Consider the following 21,266-nt stretch of genomic DNA (forward strand, 5'->3'; position numbering starts at 1 on the left):
ATCAAGAAAAGTGCTCGAAGTACAGTACATTCAATCAATGCTAACATATTTTTTATCACCTTGACGTAAGAAATAGTCAGAAATTGCTTCTTATCGGTTAAATATTCTAATTTTGTCTATCACATGCCTAGTTTGCTTGTCAGAGTTAACATACCCTCATCAGCCTCATATGAATTAGTTGACTTTGAAGGGCTCAGCCACTACTTACGAAGTGCGCTAGCAAGCTGCTTCTAACCTCAATAACATATATGTGATTCGGCTATGTCTTCATGGTATTAATTCCGTTTACAATGTTCTAATGTTTGTGAGATGTATTTTAACCTTATAACAATCGTAACTGGTATCTATGTCGCATAAACACGACTACAAACAAGATGCAAGCGACAAATTAGACTATCACAGCCGCATGCAGACAATCGGGCCTGGGTCACACAATCAAGTGGTTGATAGAAGGAACACGCATCCGCGATGTTGGAGTACAATGAAAGAACCAGGTGAAAAAGGGTTTTCTCATTTGTTGGCATTTAAAACAGACACGTGGTACTGGTTACATATTTTGAACGTACACTGGCGAATAATCAATCTTACAGCGGAATAATAAATGAAAAAAACACTCCACTCACTGACAACAACCAGGAGGTTCTCGCATCCTGGTATTTCAACTTCTGTATCAGTCTGACATGAGTATAGTCCAGCGTCAGCCTCTGTTATGTTCTTCAGTATGAAAGCTAGTGGCCGCCCAGACTCGTAGCTGGTGACGCGGTACCTGTCCTTGAATTTGCTGTTAAATAGTGGGTCAGGTTCTGCATCTAATTTCCCAAAGTAGATGACCACATCAGTTGTATTCTGACTGTTGGTGACATGAAACACTACATGATAACCTTGATCTGTCTCGATCCCTTCAGAAGGTAGCCTGATCTCTTTGTCCTGCCCACTCTCTACTGACAATAATCCTGCGACCGCTGGTACTGGAACATAATTTTTGGATACTTGCAATTTATACAAATTGTAATGTTACGCATATAATTATCATGAATAGAATAAGATTGTCCTACCTAATGACAGATATACTGTTACCAGAAGGCTTCCCATAGTGACCATGACGACCGGAAATGTAAACTATTAGAAAATAGAAAAAGCAAGGTTCGGAAATCGAAACTTCCTCGTATCTATTTCTATACATAAATATGTTAGTGCAGGTCCATGCGTTCCATATTTGAAAGGGACCCGTGACGATCCGGGTTAGAATAGGCCTTCAGCAACCCATACTTGCAGTAAGAGGCGACTTTGCTTGTCGTAACGGGATCGGGTGGTCAGCCTAGCTGACTTGGTTGATGCATGTCATTGTATCCTAACTGCGTGTATCAATGCTCATGATATCAATCACTGGATAATCTGGTTTAGACTCAATTATTTACAAACCGCCGTCATATAGCTGGAAAAGTGCTAAGTTCGGCGTTAAACAATAAACAAACACATCTTTTAAAGGTGTAACTTTGTGATATAGGCTGACAAAACATTCTGAAAACAATTCTATCATTTGACTTCTTTTGTCAAGAGGAGCAATGACGAGGCTGTATCCATTACCAGTGAACCCTCTATACCTGTTGCAAATTAGACACGTGTCTTATTATTCACTACAAGTATTTTATATATGACATCGAACAAGTCCATTACGCTCCCACTGATAAATTACATCAGCAACATATTCAGTGACAATCAACACAATGTGACGACACTGAAGTCATATCAAACCTTTGGTTAATAGAACCTTTTCTCAGTTGGTGTGGGGTCACGGGTGGCCCACTCGTCTAAGGCGCCGCGATTCGCTGTGCAGAGTTGCGTCCCTTGGGCACGCCAGAAACCTATGATTGTGGGTTCGAATCCCGGTTCGCCCCGATTATGTTTCTAGGTTTGTCAGTACCATACCCGTGCTCGTGGGTTTCACCGAAGTGGTAAACGTCTGAGACCTTCCCTTCGGGCTTTCCTCCCACATTAAGCTGACACGCCGCGATATAACTGGAATACAGTTAAAAGCGGCGTTAAACCCCACTCACTCACTCAGTTGGTGTAACATCCGTTTTCATATTCCGCTCAATTTTTTATAGTGACCATGATCTTTTTATACAGACATACGTCTATCATATTACGCAAACAACCCGAAACACTTTATGAAATTGATTAAAATAATAGTCGGATCTGTGATCTCTTAATGATAATGATTGCTTACATTGAAGTCTTCCTTCACATTCCTACAGCAATATTTGCAATTTCAGTTCAGCAACTCAAGAACGCAATAATAGTGAACTGTTATTAAAAAGTATTAAATGTCACAAATAGAGGTCAATGTGAGTGATGGAACACAAAATACAACAAAATATCTATTCACAAATCTGACATCATACAGGTTGCAAAGAATAGACACCACATGAAACAAAGAAGAATTATGTTTATTAAAGAACATCTGTTTACCACTCGCTAAAGGACAACATTCACAGACGACATGGGTTGCCTGAACGTTATTCACACTATCCACCAAATCAAACATCCTATATCTTGTATGTATAATGGAGAATGTTTAGTTTAACTTCACGCTATGAAAACAGTTTAATGCTGAAAACATAGATTAAAGGGCAACATATAATGTGAGTTTGTTTTCCAATAAATGGGTTTCAGTACATCCATTTTAAACTAGTGTTTGTATTTAATTCGAGTTATTAACCTGATCTGGATAAAAAACGCCCTGAACTAGCAAACAATATCTAGAAGCCATATAAATAAAAATATATTTCAGCAATTTGTATCTGATCATATCATTATCCCAGGCTAGTAAACGAGTCAACAAGTTCACATAATTACAATGCTATCTGCAAAAAATAAGTAATCAATTTTCAAAAGGCGTCAGTGAATAGTAAATTACATGAATGCTTGGACCCACGCCAACCAGACATGAAACAAATACATAACAAAGAATAAATTCTCCAGCACCATGGTGCAGGTCTGATTTGTTGATTGTTGATTGTTTGTCATGCTCATAATATCTGAACTGAATAATCATGGAGTTACGAGCTACAGTGCAGAAAGAGGATCTGTATATGAATTGAACACCGCGCATGCGCGAATAGGTCTTTATGTAATCCCTCACCAACTCGAGCTTTTCCCGATATGGTGCATACATAAACACCCGAAATAATTTCAAAGGAGTTTACTTGAGAAAACGTATGTATTGTGAGGTAATTTCTGCTCGTAATAATTTCATTTATTTCAATATTAGTAGGAATAACTAAAGCTCAGCTGCTCTGTCAGGAGTGACAGTGGGGCATTAAGAAAGTAACGAGAAAACCTTGTATGTTTTCATTTTTAGGAATGTCTTTCGTAGATGAGGGAAACAACTTGGTTTGCTTAGCCCCGTTGGCCCAAGTGAGAATAGTAGTTTTCGGATTGTTATTGACATGGAGAAGATATGACATAACGAGTTATGTCCCTTGTACTCCGTAAATATATTGAGCATGGCGATTCTCGTGGGAATGCTACTGCCTTGTTTCTTTCCAGAGTGTTATTTGTCAATATAGAATGGTTGGTTGGTTAGTTGGCCGCAATATTCCAGCTCTATGACCGCAGTAGGGTAAAAACTTACATTTCCACACAGACAATGGAATCCTCACTCATAAACAATGAAATATTCACACTAAACCATGGAATCCTTACACTAAAACATCCTCAATCCTCCACCCTTAATCCTCAATCCTCACAGTGACAAAGCAATCATCACAGTAAACAATGAAACCTTCACACTAAATATTTTACCAATTTACCCTTACGCCCGCCTCCCACCATATCATGTCTAGTTCTATTGATATGGACTCGCAATGCTTTTGAATTTGGAAATGTTCTGTGGCAGATCTGACAAGAAACATCATTTCTTAAGTTTCTACAGTGTAAAATATGGGATTGACAATAAGGTTCATTGTCAAAATGTTTCAAGCAAAGAGCACATTGTTGATGAAAGCCAACTACATGTTTGGAACATGTTCTGATGTGTCTTAAACAATTATCACGTTGAACAAAAAAATTCTGACACAAATGACAGACAAATAATGTCCCTATTTTTTGCAATTCCGCTGATGTCTTAACGGGTTATGTTTTGATTTAAAACAACCATCACAAGTTTCGCATCTGAAAATGCAACATGTGTCATGTTCAGACATATTCCTTGGGCCACCTTATGTGAACATTCACAAACTAAAAATAAATCAGTGGATCTTGAGCAAATTCTGAAAAAATATACAAATAAATTGAGAAAATATTCTAACTTTGGTGATGGAGTGATAACAATATATCAAATCAGAGACAAGAGAGGTGCTTACCTGTCTGATAAGTTTACTCTGCTGAAAAATTCAAAAATTCTTATACACTGTTCCAGGTTCAGGTAAGGAAGTTGAAGTTTGAGTAAGTGCTACAAGGATAATGTGGATTACGCAGAGGCTGTTGGCTAGGTGTGATACTGTGTTGGCCAGGTGTAATACTTTGGTGTTAGATGGAGTTAGCTGTCTGCTTCTGAAAATGAACATAAAAGACTTCATTTTGTGAAAGTTATAGAGGTTATCACGCGAGTGTGTTTCGGGATGGTAAATATCCTGCATTACAAATAAACATTGTATTTAGCGAGCCTTGGCGAGCTAAATACATAGTGTAAATATCCTAATACAGGATATTTACCATCCCCAAACACACAAGCGTGATAACCTCTTTATCATATAATGTCATGCTTTAATTCTGTGCATTAAAATTGCTATCCCTCTCTCACAAACATTACCGAAACATTGCGAGTTTTCCAGGAATGCGCGCATTAATATTTATTACGTCAAAGGTTTAGTGATGTGTCAGTCGGACTGTGACAGTAGCCAATATAGTTCCAACTGAAATGTTTCTTATACAGTGCCGAAGCAATATATACGCGAAACAACAGTTGTTTTTAATTGCCTTTCGCGGCAATCCATCGGTCTATCCGCTAGAGCAACTGCCCTTTGTCAAAGGGAAGCTACTCTAACCCTAGTCTGTGAGACGTCACGCCCACGGTCAGACGATCATGACAGTCGGTCTGTCCTGTCATAACGTTAAGAGGTGTAGTCAGATCTACACACAGCCTCAAAACGAAACAAGGTAACAATTCAAACATATTTCGGCCAAATCCAACTATTTTAATTTGTGGAGAAGGTTTCAAAGCGCAGAGGTCTACAGGCACAGATATGGCTACTGATCGCTTGGCTAGGCCTCGTGCCCTCGCAAAATTGTTTCGAAATGTATACCTCCGAAGTAGCCAAAACTTATAAAATGCCTTAGCTACGCCAAAGTTAGACACTGATTTTCAGTATATTAGTCTGTTCTTTTGATAATGAAAGCAATTTTCCCTGTAGTTTATCCAGATTCCCGATGGTTAATCTTGACTCGATCGCCGAATGACGAGGGCGACGCCATGTTTGTTTATAAACAGTGAAAGTAGTCCTATTTGACCTTTGATATTTGTATCTCTATCCGCATATGACCCCAACGGATATCGTTTTTATCCGTTGGCTTTATCCTGCCGAGAAACCTGCCCATTATATGATAAAAAGTGAATACTGGGTGTTGTTAAACAGGTGATACTAATTGAAAAATTCATTCAAAGAAAATGGTTTGTCATCGTGATGTTGGTACATTTCCAGCTACAAGAAACTTAAGCTTAAAAGAAACTTAAGAACCGAATATGGTGGGAACACGTGATGTTACAGCTATGGAAACTGAACTTGCTGATGTATTTGACCGACTGTTCACAAACTATATAAGAGATACTTTGTGTGTTCTATGATCTGTCCGATGTGAAACTTTCTTGCGAACAGAACCACTCTGTGCCATCATGTCTTCACCCGTGTACACTACCCAATTTGCTGACAAGAACTACATTTCTATCAACGTTTTCAATGGAGAAGTGTATGCTCATCTTATGAACTGGAATGCCTGTTTCCTAGAAGGCGGGGGTCTTACGGTAGCTGCTGGATGAGAGAGACTTATACATTCAGCAAATGGAAGATATGGAACTTGAGATGGAACTACCTGACACCCCAACTGTTTCAGAGGTGACTGGTCACAACTACAATGCAGGTGTTGGAAATGTTGGAGGGATGCTTCCCCCCTCCACCGTCCCATACCCTCTGGTAACAACACCTACAATGATGTGGGTAGGTGTGAGTGGGGCAGCGGGGAGCACTGCTGGTGGTAGAGTCATACGATCCACATCCTATGCATGTGGTGGTGAGTATCATATTATCATAAATTACAATTGTAGAAGTATTACTTTTATCACAATTACATCTAAAACTTATTTAGGACATAATTCTTTTGTGTGAAGTTTATGAAGAACACTGCTATGAAGTTATTATATTTAAACTAAAAAATCTTTTGAGGAAAGAGATTTTTCAAAGTAAATTATTTTATCATAAATATTGTTATGATAATCAAATCGAAAAGTTATTAAAGAAATAGTTTTGATGTTTATAAAAACTGTTTATCAAATCTAAAAACCTTTTCTAGGAAATAGTTTTAAAAGTTATTATTGTAATAGTATTTGGTTCAAACTTAAAATATTATTACAATTTCTGTGGAAATATTCTATCATAATTATTTATATAATAATAAAGATTTTTCAAAGTAAATTATTTTATCATAATTTTTTTATCATAATTAAATCTAAAGATATTTAAGAAATATTTTTTGAAGTTTATAAAATTGTTTATCACATTTAAAACTTTTCTAGGAAATACTTTTAAAAATTATTATTGTAATAGTATTTGGTTAAAACTTGAAAACTTGAAACTTGAAATACAATTAATACAATTACTGTAGATATATTATTCTATCATTATTGTTTTTATAATAATTAAGTTATTTAAGAAATAGTTTTTGAAGTTTATAAAATTGTTTGAAATATTTAGGAAACAATTTTGTGAAAAATTTACCACAATTATCTTAGTGCCAAATATAAGTGAGTATGTGTTTACATTAGCTTTTGAAGTTATTTATATCAAATATGTATTTTCTTTCAGATACACCACGCAAACAGTAATTCGATGGTGCCAGCAGCCGATTGGAGGATGTATCCATTCACTATGTGTACCCGCCCAAATGTTCCATGAATCAAATTGTCATGAATAAAATTGTTATATGTTATGTTGTGAAATGAGCGGTCTAAGGGAGGTCACTCATGTGCAATAAAGTCATGCAAGCCGACACGAGTAACCTTCCTTGGACAGTGTTATATGTTATTGTTGTGCAAAGAGAGGTTACTCGTGTGCAACGTTGTGTGAAACAAAGTCATGCACGACACGAGTACTCCCCGTAGTGTACCGTGCCTGATGTGCTTCCTAGTTATCTCCATTCCATCCGCACATATCTTGGTTATTATGTGAAAGCGTAAGTCAAAGAAAGTTCAATCGAAAATATTATTATTTTGAATATAAGATTATTATTTTGAAGATGCAAGACACTGCGAAAGACATAGACTTTCTTTGACTTAGACTTTTACACAAGAGTAGACTTTAAAGACAACAACAAAAACAAAAGATTATGGATAAGGGTTTATTTCACGTTACAAAATCAAGAAATATGTACTGAGTGTCAATGTACACATAGTGCCCATGCAACCAATGATCTAGAGAGCATTCTCACCAATCATCTCCAATACTGGAGGATGTCCCAGCCTCATCATACGTCTTTCACTTCGAAGATGTGAACATCTTGGTGTGCATGGCAGCGATCGTCGGGGTGTTACGTTGGATGATGCAGATGGTGGCGCATCAGATGGAGCGGACATACTGGTAGCTGTGTGTCTTCTGCGATATAAAATAAGCACCAGCAAACCGACGGGGAAGCCCAACATCATCATCTGCATCAAAACCCGCATTGTAGTTATTTTTCCTGAAATGCAAAATTTTTCGACAAAATAGTTCATAAGTTACTTTTACTGCATAAATGCAAAAAAAATAGATACAATTTAGTTCATAGGTGACATGACATTTTGTATATGTCACTCAACATCATATAATTAGTTGCTTTTCCTGAATAAATGCAAAAAGATATTTAGTTCATAAATTAGGAACATGATATTGTGAATATATCACTTAACATCATCATTGATTAAAAATAAGCTCACCATTAAGATCATCATCACAATCAAGATCATCATCATCATCATCATCATCATCGTCATCATCGTCATCATCATCATCGGCGTGGGTGTCGCAGTCATTAGGGAGGCGTGCTAAAAAGGTGTTGGGAAGAGGTTGGGTGTTGTGTGAAGAGGGTGTTACTTATAAATGATACTAACATCTATCTACATTAAATTAACATTAAATGATTTTAACAAAGATGATCTACATTTCTGTGTTGAACTGTTGCATTTCATAGGTATTATTGAGTGGTGAAACGTTTTTATTCTTTCTTAATTGATATATAAAGCAACCCATTATTAAAACACAAAAACCAATAGGAATAATAACTATACCTGCAATAACGCTGCTTGACATGGTTATTATGGTGTCGGAAGTAATAGTTTGTGCAGTTGTAGAAGTTGAATTAGAAGTTGAATTACAAGTGAGCGGTGCAGTTGAGATAGAAGTTGGATTAAAAGTGAACGTTGTTCAGAGAGTCGGTGTATGAACTGTCGTATGTGTTGATGCGTGAGGTAAAATAGCAGATGCGACGACGTAGGAAGTGGAAAGCATACCTGAAGTAGGCCAAGATGTGTAGGAAGTCGGAGAACGGGTTACTGATATTATAGGTAACATTGTTGTAGTAGTAGTAGTAGTAGTAGTAGTAGCAGCAGTAGAAGTTAAATTAGAAGTGAGCACAGTTGAGATTAAAGTTGGGTTAGAAGTGGTGCACGTGGTAAAATAGTAGATGCGACAGTGCTGGAAGTGGAAAGCATATGCGAAGTAGACCGACATGCGTTGGAAGTCGGAGAATAGGTTACTGATATTATAGGTAACATTGTGGTAGTAGTAGAAGCGTGTAAGTTAGTGTTATTTATTCCTGAAACCAGTAAAAAAACAAAAATGTAAAAAATGTTAGTAAACAACTTAGATTGAAATTAACATAAAACAAATCTGGATGAATTATAAGGTTTTCAATAGTAACGAGACAGAAAAATGAGTCGTACGTAAAATCTACTTCCAAGTATCATGTAGTAGGATACATGGTAGACAGCATGGTGCGACTAAGTCAAATTTCTTCCGAATTTTTCACTAGAAAGTGTAAGATAAGTTTTTCTATAGACAACTACATTACCTACCATGACACATGTGTTCGTTCACCAGGATGCTGAAATCAGCATACACTGTTTCGCATGTTATGCCATCTCCTATGATTTTCTGAAATAAAATAATAAACAATTTATAATAATCAATTTGCATGAAGGAATGTATGAAAATATTAGATAAGTTAAAAATGAATGAAGCAGGTAACATACCCTCAACTCTGGGAAATATTCCCTCTCCAGCACAACCGAGACCGGGGATCCTCGAACGAGCATAACGAAAACGGTGCGATATACACCGCCTCGGGTGTGCTGGAGGGGTGTTTGTCCCGTTGTGCAAATGAGTGTGTTGGTCGACGACTTTTGGCGGCATGGGAAATGAGAATATGAATTTTAATTAAGAAATGCATAGATTTTACAATACCAAAATAAACATACTTTGCAATGGTTAAATATCTAATTTACGAAATAGGTAGCGACTATGTAAACTAAAGAACAATATAAGAGTTTTCCATTAATCATTTCTTTCTCATGCTGAACACTTTACGGTATCTACCATTATTCAGAAGCTGTCAGAGGTAATACATGGTCGTATTATGTAGCTATTGTTTCACGTGATGATGAAGAATGATATCATTATGATAAGTTAATTGATAAAGTCTCTCAAGTTAAACCGCACGTACAATACACACACACACACAAGCTTAAAGTCATGTATGTAAATTAACATATTTAAAGATATGTTTAATTTACATTATGATAGCAAAGTCTTAAAAATATAAGATACTTACCTTCTTATAGCAACATGATTCTCAATATTTACGTTTCAAGATTGTACCGAAGTACGAAAGCTAGACTTGCTTTAATGTCGGTCTTTTCAAACTGTGTGATAACTGTAGGAAGTCTAATATCATAAACAGTTAATACTTTGACCGAGCTATCAAGTTCGAACATTAATGAAAAAAAGGTTCAGGGTTCATTGATTTCTTTCGCTACTTTAAAATGAAAGAGAGTGAGTGAGTGAGTGAGTTGGGTTTAACGCCGCTTTTAACAGTTTTCCGTGGGAGGAAAGCCCGAAGTGATGCAGGTCTCAGACGTTTACCACTTCGGTGAAACCCACGAGCACGGGTATGGTACTGACAAACCTAGAAACATAATTGGGGCGAACCGGGATTCGAACCCACAATCAGAGGTTTCTGGCGTGCCCAAGGGACGCAACTCTGCACAGCGAATCGCGGCGCCTTAGACGAGTGGGCCACACGTGCCCCCAAAATGAAAGAGAGAGAGAGAGAGAGAGAGAGAGAGAGAGAGAGAGAGAGAGAGAGAGAGAGAGAGAGACTGTAGTCGCTTGGTAACGCCTCATATTCATGACTACTTTTAGTATCTCCTGATACCATTTGGAGGTGATTCGATAAAGTCACGATGATAAGCATTTTTTGTAGATATTATGTTTCAACTGTTGAGGAGATTAGGGTGGGTGAGGATTCCATTGTCTCTGTGGAACTGTAGGTTTTTACCCTACTGACGGCGGTCTGTAAATCCAGTGATTGATATCTTGGGCATAGATCTACGCAATTGGGATGAAGGGTATTAATGCTATTGCCCAAACCATTTTGCTAAACACATTGAGTTTAAACTTATGTACCGGTAAGATATTATCTTTCAACTTACGAAAATACTGTTTTCATGTTTAATTACTTTGGTGGTTGTCATGCTTGTGACCTCAGATGTTGACACCTGCTTTGGGCAAGGAGGTTCTAATCTGAGATGTACACTTGTATTACAGATGTTTTGGTATGGTGTGATACATATCAGTATAGGCGTTTCGCGCTATCATACATGGCGTTACATCCTTTTCCCAAATAAGCATCTTTTGTCAAAATGAAATCCGAGACCTGTAAACTGATGTTCAAAGTTAAAAAGTGACATTTTTCTTTCTAAGGATGATACCATAATATGTTCAAATATTATAACGTGATTTCGGTTTTAAATGTTACCTCCTTCAAAAACTTACATCTCAAAACAAGTTTCCAAGTTGATCCTCTGTATAGGTGGTCATGGCTGAAAGGGCCTGACCGCAGGGCATCCTGTTGGATTCTGTTGAAAGAATTTAAATCGTTCCACACAATACAAGAATAAAATACGCTTTCCCAGGGTTTTATTATGACAAATCTGTACACTGGATGTCCTAAGGTATGTTTGTCTGTACAACAAAAACCTCTAGTGTTGAAGCTGGTTTCTCTCTTTCAATTTTCTACCTCATATGATTCACTGTGACTATGAAACATCTTATTTCTGCAGATGAAAGAAATGGACGGACGGGCAGTTTTGATTCTGTTTATAATGCTGACCTTGGTGAAAACTGAAGGTACTTTACTTTATATAAGTATTTGGAATATTATGACAATGGTAATCACTGAGTTGCAGATGCCACGTATTTATTGAAAAAACAGTGCTAGTGTACTCACAGTAGCTGGTTACTAATAATAGTTCAGTCACCTATTCGCTATGAAAGATTAAACTATTGTAAATGTCTAGTTTGTGCGGTACTAATGCCTAGTTTGTGCGGTACTAATGCCTAGTTTGTGCGGTATTAATGCGTAGGCTGCTGAACGTTTGCGAACATGACAATGACAAGGTACAATAATGAACATTCATGCCTGACAACCTTTAACAATGTGGTCGGATGATCAAAACACACACATCAACAAATCAAAGTCAGAAAGAACTTGAATGCATGCATTTGCACGTCAGGGGGTATTTGCCTTGGCGATGATTGAGTATTAAGTTTACAGATTTCCTCTAGCAGTTGTGAAGTGATGCATTTCATATTGGTTAAAATTAATATATACCGCAGAAGATCGATACCCGAGAACATGTTACTGCGTGCTTATCAACACACATAAGGCAGGCGGAAGGACAACATGTGGCACTTTTTCTTCTCACAAGGATTTTGACATGCTGTTGGATGTTGGACAAGCCTTCACTCAGCATCTAATCTTAAAGATGTCCATTTGCAAGGAAGCATTGAATTATACCCATAACTTAAATCTGTGTTAGAACCGGAAAAAGTGTGCAACACGTAAAGAGTCTTCATGTCAAGAGAGCCCTTACAAAGTTCAGGTGCTGAAACTATTATTTAGATATTGAAAAAGGAAAGAGATGTGTTCAAGTATACATAATGGACTGTTCAAAATGAAAAACATGTTTTGTTTACTTGAGGATTTAAAAATCATCTATGTTTTAATAGCATTCGCAACTAAAGATTAAACTCTTATAAATCTCCCATTTACGTGGTACAAATGCCGAGACCGCTGACTGTGTAAATGATAATGGCGAGCCATGATAATGAGCACTCATCCCTGGCCGTCTTTAACAATGTGGTCGGATAATGACACACTACACACACAAATCGAGGAATTTGAAGGACATATAACATCAAACGCATTTATAAGAATTAGAGTATTTCGGGTACACCATGAACATTGTTATTGTTTGTTTTAGAGCTTCGTGGATTTGTGGACAAGGAGGTTACTTTCCACACAGGTCACTCACCGGTCAGGTTACTTATTGTAACTTTTAACGAAAATGAGATCGCAAAGTCTTCCAACATATCCAAAGTAAGTGATACAGAATGTGAAGACTTTCTAAACCTACCTTTTGGAAGTAAAATATATAAATAAAGGTTGACTATGTTTTCAATATTACACAATGAACAGAGAACACAGCAACCGAGTGAATCCTGTCAGTCAAACAGCAGTTCTGTGTGTTTGCTACCCACGCTCACGCCGTCGCCAGCTTGGTGGTGGGATCTGAGCGAAGTGAACCGGGTTTGGGTCTGTTGTGATAATAATGGATGCACAGTTAGCCTGGTGAATTACTCTTGCAAAAACATGCTTTTGAAATACCTGCACCTGATGTGGTTTGCCATAAATGAATCACTATCACCAGAGCTGTAAAACAGAGCGACAATCTTTAATGACAACACAGATATCCTTAAGTTGCAATGCCTCGGTTTACGTTTCAGACAGTGACTGGCCCTTTTTCATTTATTGTCGAATGACACCTTATTGGTATGCATAACTTTCAAGTATCTGAATAATGTGTCTTAAGGGACCGACCATTTGAAATTCATCCACACCTAGACCCACCCTCTCACAAACACACAGCCCCAACCCACCCACAACCACAAATCACACATACACACAAACATTCTGTGTGGTGGTCGCAATAGAACCATTGTTCTTATTCCCGTTTATTGAGCGGGTCTTTTGTCTGCCCTGCCTATGATACTTGGTGTGGTAGCACCACAGCCGTGATCGTGGCTTTAATGAAGTGACTGACGAGCACGGTCTGCCGCCCCAAACGACATGCTGACGTTCATTGACATAACTGATATAATTTTTAAAGCTGTATTTGACCAAAATCACTCTGAATTTCGATGGCTGAACAATTCCGCTAAAACATGACATGATGAATCAATCACTAACTTTATGAACCAGATCTTTGAAATCAAATACATGACATTTTGTCGTTTAGAAAAAAGACTGAAACGCTCAAATATTTCACTCACTGGAAAGTTGTTTCGTTCTCATTATCCATGGTCTGCTACAATCCATTATTACCCACATCGTGAAGATAAAGGTGGTAAGATGCTAAATCCGTACGTCACACGTGTGTCGTACAAGGTTGACCTTGTTTTATTCGTTTTGATTGGATAACCGTGACCTCTGTCACACCGGGACTACTTTTTTCATTCATAAAAAATCGCAAGACGTCATTCAACTTGAGATTACAAGGCATAACTAAAGAAATTCATGACAACGAGAGATATTTACAAACACTTTATCAAACTAAACATGATAGTCACACGCATCAAATTCGGTTTGCATTCTCTATAAGTTATGCATAGAGCTTCTACAGACATATAATCGAGCTAGATCTATAAATCGATTTACAATGTACGACTGACGATCGAGCGCCTCCCTTGAGCGTGACGCACCCGACCACTTTCGCAACTTTCAATTTGATTTAACGTAAAAGGATAAGCGTGGTGAAATGAAGTCTGTTTAAACTATCTGGACAGATATCGAGACTTACTTAGGATGATCCGGTTGTGCCATCGGTGTCCCCTTTGAAGCGTATTTTGTAGCGCTGTTTCGGGAGGCGTTGTTCATGGATGAACGAACACGACAGCACGACCAGATCACTTTAAGTTCACAGTTCCGATACAAATCATTCGAAAGCTCCGTGGAAGTGTGCCTGACTTCTGATGTTGTGGCCCCAAACATCCCAAATGTGAACAATAACATTCCCTATCTCTAGCGTAAAACGCTGTGAGTGGATCGCGGTTGTCTTTTCTTATTCCGGTGGCGACCTTGCCCTTCGATCGTTCGAAGCTGTCACTGACATGCAAGCAGATTTGAGTTTGTTGATTTTCACGTCTTCCGTATATAGGGTGGTACAGTTAACATGAATGTCTTTGACGAACAGTCTGATTTCCCTCTTCCAAAATGGAACGGACATGATATAAATTCAGTTGATAGATCAAGGAAACCGAACCATTTTGATTGCACAGACGGGACCCCGGCAGTGTGACCGACTGTTGGTCCGATATTCAAAGCGCGGCGCTAATGTGACATTTCAAATTTTCTTATCGGTGTCCTGCGTACTAACAACATGGCGCTTGAATTACCATAAGTTGAAGACTTTCTTCCAAAAGGATCTTGAGCGTCGGTGCTGGTTTGTTTGCAAACAGAACAGCAGGTGCGTGTTGTTAATGCGTATGCATAAACATGTCAACAATGCCCATATTTGGTCATATATCAATAATCATGCGCAACCAGATTTTGCAACCGTTTTCAGTTTGGTCTGTCAACGAACGAAAGTTGTTATGTATTTACACTTAAATATATATTTAACGTGGGTAATAAATAAAATACCGCAATCATTCTCGTTAGATACCATTTTTACGAAACTCGGGAACTTTCTATGGTATCAGATACCATAGAAAGTCCACTCGTTTCGTAAAAATGGTATCTAACGAGAATGAGTGTAGTATTCTCTATTTATCTTCCTGAACTCGTAATGTGCGTAATGGCGGCGTCGTTGGTACCAAGTGTCCTGCAAACAAATAATAACTCATCTTGGTAGTATTTTGTTCAATACAATTTATCATAAAGTTCAATTTAATAAGTTGCGACCATATATCATTTGTGGTGATTTAACGAGTGCTAGCAAAAGGCTGTTCGAATAACAATAAGATTAATGTTTTGACGATAAAAAAATTTTAACATATTTGTTTCTCTCAAACATTTTACTTCTCTATATATTTTACAATATATATGAACAATATTTCACTTTGAATTCGATCGATAGCACATCCCAGACACTTCGGGACGTTCACGGATGTTAACAAAGGTCCGCGTCATGATCAGCATGCACTATAAAACCAGCACGCATGACATTCATTTTGATTCGCTACAGACGCTTTCCGAAAATAACTCCAAAATATCCCCAGTCACAATGAATATCATCTCACGTTAGTATTACATCATACTTTGTTTTCATTATAAAAATGTATTTGGTTTGATAAATACATTGATACATATGACGAAGACTCACCTACAGCACAGGATACAGCATGGCGCCTAGCGTGGCAATGGGTCCTTTATTACGTAACGCCCACCGAACGTGTACAACTTGTATTACCGCTAAGCATTTCCTTATGTTAATAAAACAGTGACGTATTTATGTTGTTAGTAAAAGGTCACGAACTACATATCTTTGTAAAGTTTAGAAAATATGCGTGCATCACGTGGGGCGAATCGCATCGTGTTTTCACAGTTTAGCGCCGATAATACCATTTTACATTCGGTCAAGAAGTTTATTAACATTTTAAGACCCTATGTTTTTAGCTGTGGTATAGACCACTCAGACCAAGGTGTCTAGTCTAAAGAGATATCCCTGATTAGTGTATGATTGTGGGAACATGCTCTGAATGGATACCCAAACGCAAACAAGTAGGGTGTATTTTAGATCAAAACTAATGTAAATATTTAGGATATCACCTCTATTGATGCTATTCATAGTGTAACTAAAAAAGAGCGACATCATTAAAAAGCTAACATCACATGGTATATATTTTCATATGGAGTACTCGATCTGTTAACTGATTAAGTGGGGATATTAGATAAAATCTTGGTATATTATTATATTCACACGGTGAACCCGATTCATGAATTCCACTGACGAGTACCAGGTTATAGGCATTGCTCCTGAATAAGTGGCAATGTCCAAAGTAGCAACAGTATACGTAGGTAAATCGGTTAAATTATCCTACCAATACATTTGATTATGCGGACGACTGTCGCGTATCAAGGGATGGAACTTTGTATCAACTGAATCTGAAAGTCTCTTATTTCGGGCAATTTGATTTACTGTTGGTGCGGACCAAGGTTCATGGAAGCCCACCGGTATGGTTACGCTGTTGACAGGCCAAAGAAGCTTTCCATGCTGAAACTTGAATTCGAACCTAAAACCGGCTGATCATGGATATTTAAGTGGTACTGTAATTTGGGTCAGAAATATTGTGTATACCATTCGAAAGAATGTGTTGTTCGATGAAGGCAATATTGGATAAATATCCCACAATAATATTACATAAGGTGCTCAGTCTGTGAAATTAAAAAAAAAATGTATCTGTATTTTTTGTAAAGTGGTGTGCTAGATCCAAACGGAACCCTGGTTTGCATGATAGTCTACATCAAGTCAACGCGTCGTGGGGTAGGGTGCGCTCGTAACTCGCATTATACGAGTCTAGACAAAGTACGGTGACATTGCATAAAGATTTACACTCTCGATCAATTGTATCTTTTCAATGATGGCACCGACCCGTGAAGATCCGGGGTTGAATAGGTCTATGCTTGTCGTAAGAGGTGACTAACGGGATCGGGTGGTCAGACTCGCTGACTTGGTTGATGCATGTCACGTATCCCCATTGCTTGGATCGATGCTCATGATGTCACTGTCACTGGATTGTCTGGTCCAGACTCGATTATTTACAGACCGCCGTCATATAGCTGGAATATTGCTGAGTGCGGCGTTAAACAACAAACAAACAAACAATGATGGCACAATGTGTTCTGGTGACTAAATGCGGACAAGATACCTCAGAGCTGAGGTCTTTTTGGGCCAGGTGTATGTGTCAGAAGATTTGACCTATTTCTACACGGAAGTGTTACGATCTGAAACTCGTGTAGGTGACAGCAGCTACTGAAACCGACAATAATATACCAAGGCATTTAGACCCTGATCGCGCACCACCACGCAATGAGTTACATGTTGGGGCTATATTTTGTTACAGGGGGATTAATTGTGGTTGGTATGTATTCTAACCAATCTTGATACACATGAATTAACAACCTTATTATTGCTGAAAGTTATGTTAGAGGTTGTGGAGTAAGAAACATGCTGTTATGTTTATTCAAATTATGTGAACTTGATAATAAAGTTTTATTTGCAGGTCTTGTGTCTGGCACGACCGGGTCTGATTACGTTGTTTCACGTGTCGGTGAAAACCAGACCATCTCCCTCAACGTATCTCAGGCTGGCGGGGAGTTCAAAGTCGGCGTGGACGTTAACAATGTCACAGAACATCTTTTCTATAAGTTTTATGACAATGACATTAAAAGAGTGAACAGCAGCCGTACACGGTACAGAGACAGATATAGAGTCCGAGGGAACATCACCTCATCAGTGTTCAGGTTGACACTGTACAATGTCACACCAGAGGACGCCGGTATCTACGAATGTCTGAAATTTGGAAGTTACCAGAGCGTGCCTGGTTGTGAACAGTTGCTGATTGTTGCACGTGAGTACTGGATGGACACTTTATTGGACAACGCATGTGTAAACCCATGTTCGCTTTTGTGAGTTTCTGTGATGAAATGGTAACTATAATTGTTCTGCTGACAGGAAATTTAGATATCGGAATACCTGTCACCTGGAACTTGTTAATAAATTTACTGTCTGCTTGAAGTATAACTGCATTGTCACTATGTATGTAGCAGGTAATGTTAGCTTTATTATTGTTATGTAGAGGAATTCGTATCTGGCGGTATCACGTTGTCGCTGGAATAATTCTATATGGATGTTTCTGCAAGCTTTAAAAAAAACAAGTGAGTTGGTGAGAGAGTGAGTATGGTTTTACGCCGCTTTTACGCAAGCAATATCACGGCGGGGGACTCCCGAAATGGGCTTCACACATTGTACCGATGTGGCCATTTACTCGCGACGGATCATTCCTGAAGCCCATTTCTATATTTATGTTACAGAGAATGCATCACAACCGACCATCACAGGACCTGCCTCAGCTGTATCAGGTGGGAGTGTGACCCTGACATGCTCCTCCTCCTCCCGGAGTCTGCCCCCGGACCACCCCCCACTGACCATGACCTACACCTGGAGGAGGAACAGTGAGGAGATTCAGGGAGGTGGAAACGCTTCTCTTGATGGACAGAACCTCACTGTGAGACACATCAGCAGAGAGAAGAATGGCAACTACACCTGTCAGGCCGTGGAGGAGGGGCTTGAGTCTGACTGGAGTCACGGACATGTACTGGATGTTCAGTGTGAGTAGAACATCAAACAACTTCATTTATTATATAACTGGCAGTGAAATAATCAAATCAAATAGTGCAAAAAATCTCGCCCGGTTCCCATAAAATGGTATCGCCACTCTTTAAGGTAATCACCGCCTCAGTGGTCTAGTGGTAGAGCGTCCGCCCGGGGCGGGTTTCGATCAACGGCCGCGTCAGAAGATGTTTAAAAGATGGTACTTGTTGTTACCCTGACTGGCGCTCGGCATTAAGGGCCTAAGACAAGAACTGGTCGGCTCGGAGTCAGTATACTGTGTCTGAGTGAGATATTCATGTTAAACTGCGTCATGGTATCTCAGTGAGCTAGCACTATAAATCGGCATCAGTCCGGACTAGTTCAAGCAGCCACACACACACGTGCATGCACGTTGCTATATAAGTGCAATAATCTTGGACGCGACGTTAAACCCAATTTGGACCTTTTGGATGATGAAATCAACAGCGAACTCAATAGTCGCATTGTAAAAATTCTTTAATTATTTCTAATATTCAGATGGACCATACACGGTACAGTTTAACGAAATTGACGACAAAGTGACTGCTACAGAAGGTGACCCCCTCACAGTGACATGTTCTGCTGATTGTAACCCCACCTGCACTGTGACCTGGTGGGACACATACAAACAGAGGGTGACCTCGGGACATAGGGAGGCAGTATTGTCTATACCAGCTGTAAACAGATCTCTGTCTGATCTGTACACCTGTCACGTCAACAACACACATGGAAATAAGTCTAGGAACCTAAAGCTGGATATACAGTGTAAGAACTTCAGATGTGTCCTGACATGTAATCTTCCTTACATCTTCCTTACTAAGTCATCAGTTAAGTTGGGCGACAAGTAAATCGAATATATTAATATAGCGCAGCTGTTATCTAATTTGAAATATTCAATACAGGTCCCAATGAAACTGATTTCAACATGGTTATGTATTTCTTCTATTTCAGATCCTCCGTCTGTCAAAACCTTTTCTGATATTTCTATAAACAATATTACAAGAAAAGTAGACTCTGTGTCCTTCCTCTGTGTCGTGGACGGTAATCCGAAACCTAGTGTTTATTTAAGACACGATTTGACAAACAGAACGTACCCAATGACTTGTGAAACTCTTTCAAAATCCATTTATACTTCTCATCAATATTACGAATGCACCCACACAAACGAGAACTTTGATGTCTTCCTTCATGGCGCGTACTCCTGCAGAGCTGAGAACACTGTAGGCCACGTAGACAGTCGCGCTGTTGTTGTGACTGTACCTAGTAAGTAACAAAACTATTGGGCGGGGAGGGGTGGAGGGGTTCTTGGAGTTGTTTAAACGTAATTTGTTCAAGATAAGTAAAGGTCCTCAGGTTTTATGCCAAGCAAAGTTCAATTCAACATTTTAAAGCAGTGACCGAAACAATATTTAGTCTGTAACAGCAATCCAGAAATCTCCCCCACCCCACCTAACTACACCCATAATATTAAATGTAGGATCCCGAGACGTACATGGAGCAATAACTTTTCTTTCTTTTTTAAGCAGCTGAACCTGGCGTCTCCAACGTCGTGTCCACAGCTGTTATCTGCTCTGTCATCATCGTTCTCGTCGCTGTAGTCCTCGCCATCCTTCTGTACAGACACAAAGCCAAGAAAGGTAATGTCATGTCAGAATGGATTTAACACTAAACATCGTATCAACAATTCTACATCCGTTCTAAGCCACGCTGTATGCACAAAAGTAACATATTATGTTATGTCATGTTCGAGAGTTAAAAGACAAAATCAGTACCAAGATGTCGCATTTCAATTACTATAGATGTGGAGATTAACAAAATAATTGTGACGTCTACATTTCAGGAAAGCGACCGTACAGGTAAGAATATTATCATAGGTACTTGTGAGTGTGTGAGTTGGGTATTACACCGCTGTCGGCAATCTGCAAGGCGGAGAACACCAGAAAGGGTTCAGCAAATGGTACTTATATGGTATCGAACCTGGTTGTTCTGTGTGATCAACTAAGGCTTGTACCACGTGGCCCCACGTTTAAAAGTACTTGATGTTATTTTCTATGCATCAGAAAGTACACGCCAAATGCAACATACAGTCTTCCCCAGACTGTCAACTAATCTCATCAATGTTTTCTTCCATCAGAGTCGGCGCAGACAAAGATGACCAACTCCAGCACGAACCCAGTCGTGAGTATATAAAACAAAGCATAGTCCCTGGTACACTGACAAATTCATTGTGATCTGCCGAGCTTGGCCTGCTGAGAACACAGAAATATAACTCCTTCCACTACTACTCTTTGAACTTCATTACTTCAGTTCTGTGGAGATGTCT

General features: G+C 38.8%; 1 protein-coding gene across 1 annotated transcript in view; it reads left to right on the forward strand.

The window, feature by feature from the left end:
* Positions 1–20,424, forward strand: part of LOC139458098 (cell adhesion molecule CEACAM1-like) — a 60,734-nt gene extending 40,310 nt beyond the window's left edge. Inside the window, exons 6-7 of the mRNA XM_071239412.1 lie at positions 19,442–19,708; positions 19,895–20,424. Coding sequence (XP_071095513.1) covers positions 19,442–19,708; positions 19,895–20,214 — 587 coding nt within the window. The 3' untranslated portion in view covers positions 20,215–20,424. The remainder of the gene's footprint in view (positions 1–19,441; positions 19,709–19,894) is intronic.
* The last annotated feature ends 842 nt before the right edge of the window (positions 20,425–21,266 follow it).

The sequence above is a fragment of the Haliotis cracherodii genome, unplaced genomic scaffold (genome assembly GCF_022045235.1).
Source record: "Haliotis cracherodii isolate W230 unplaced genomic scaffold, xgHalCrac1.p SCAF_12, whole genome shotgun sequence".
NCBI lineage: Eukaryota > Metazoa > Mollusca > Gastropoda > Lepetellida > Haliotidae > Haliotis > Haliotis cracherodii.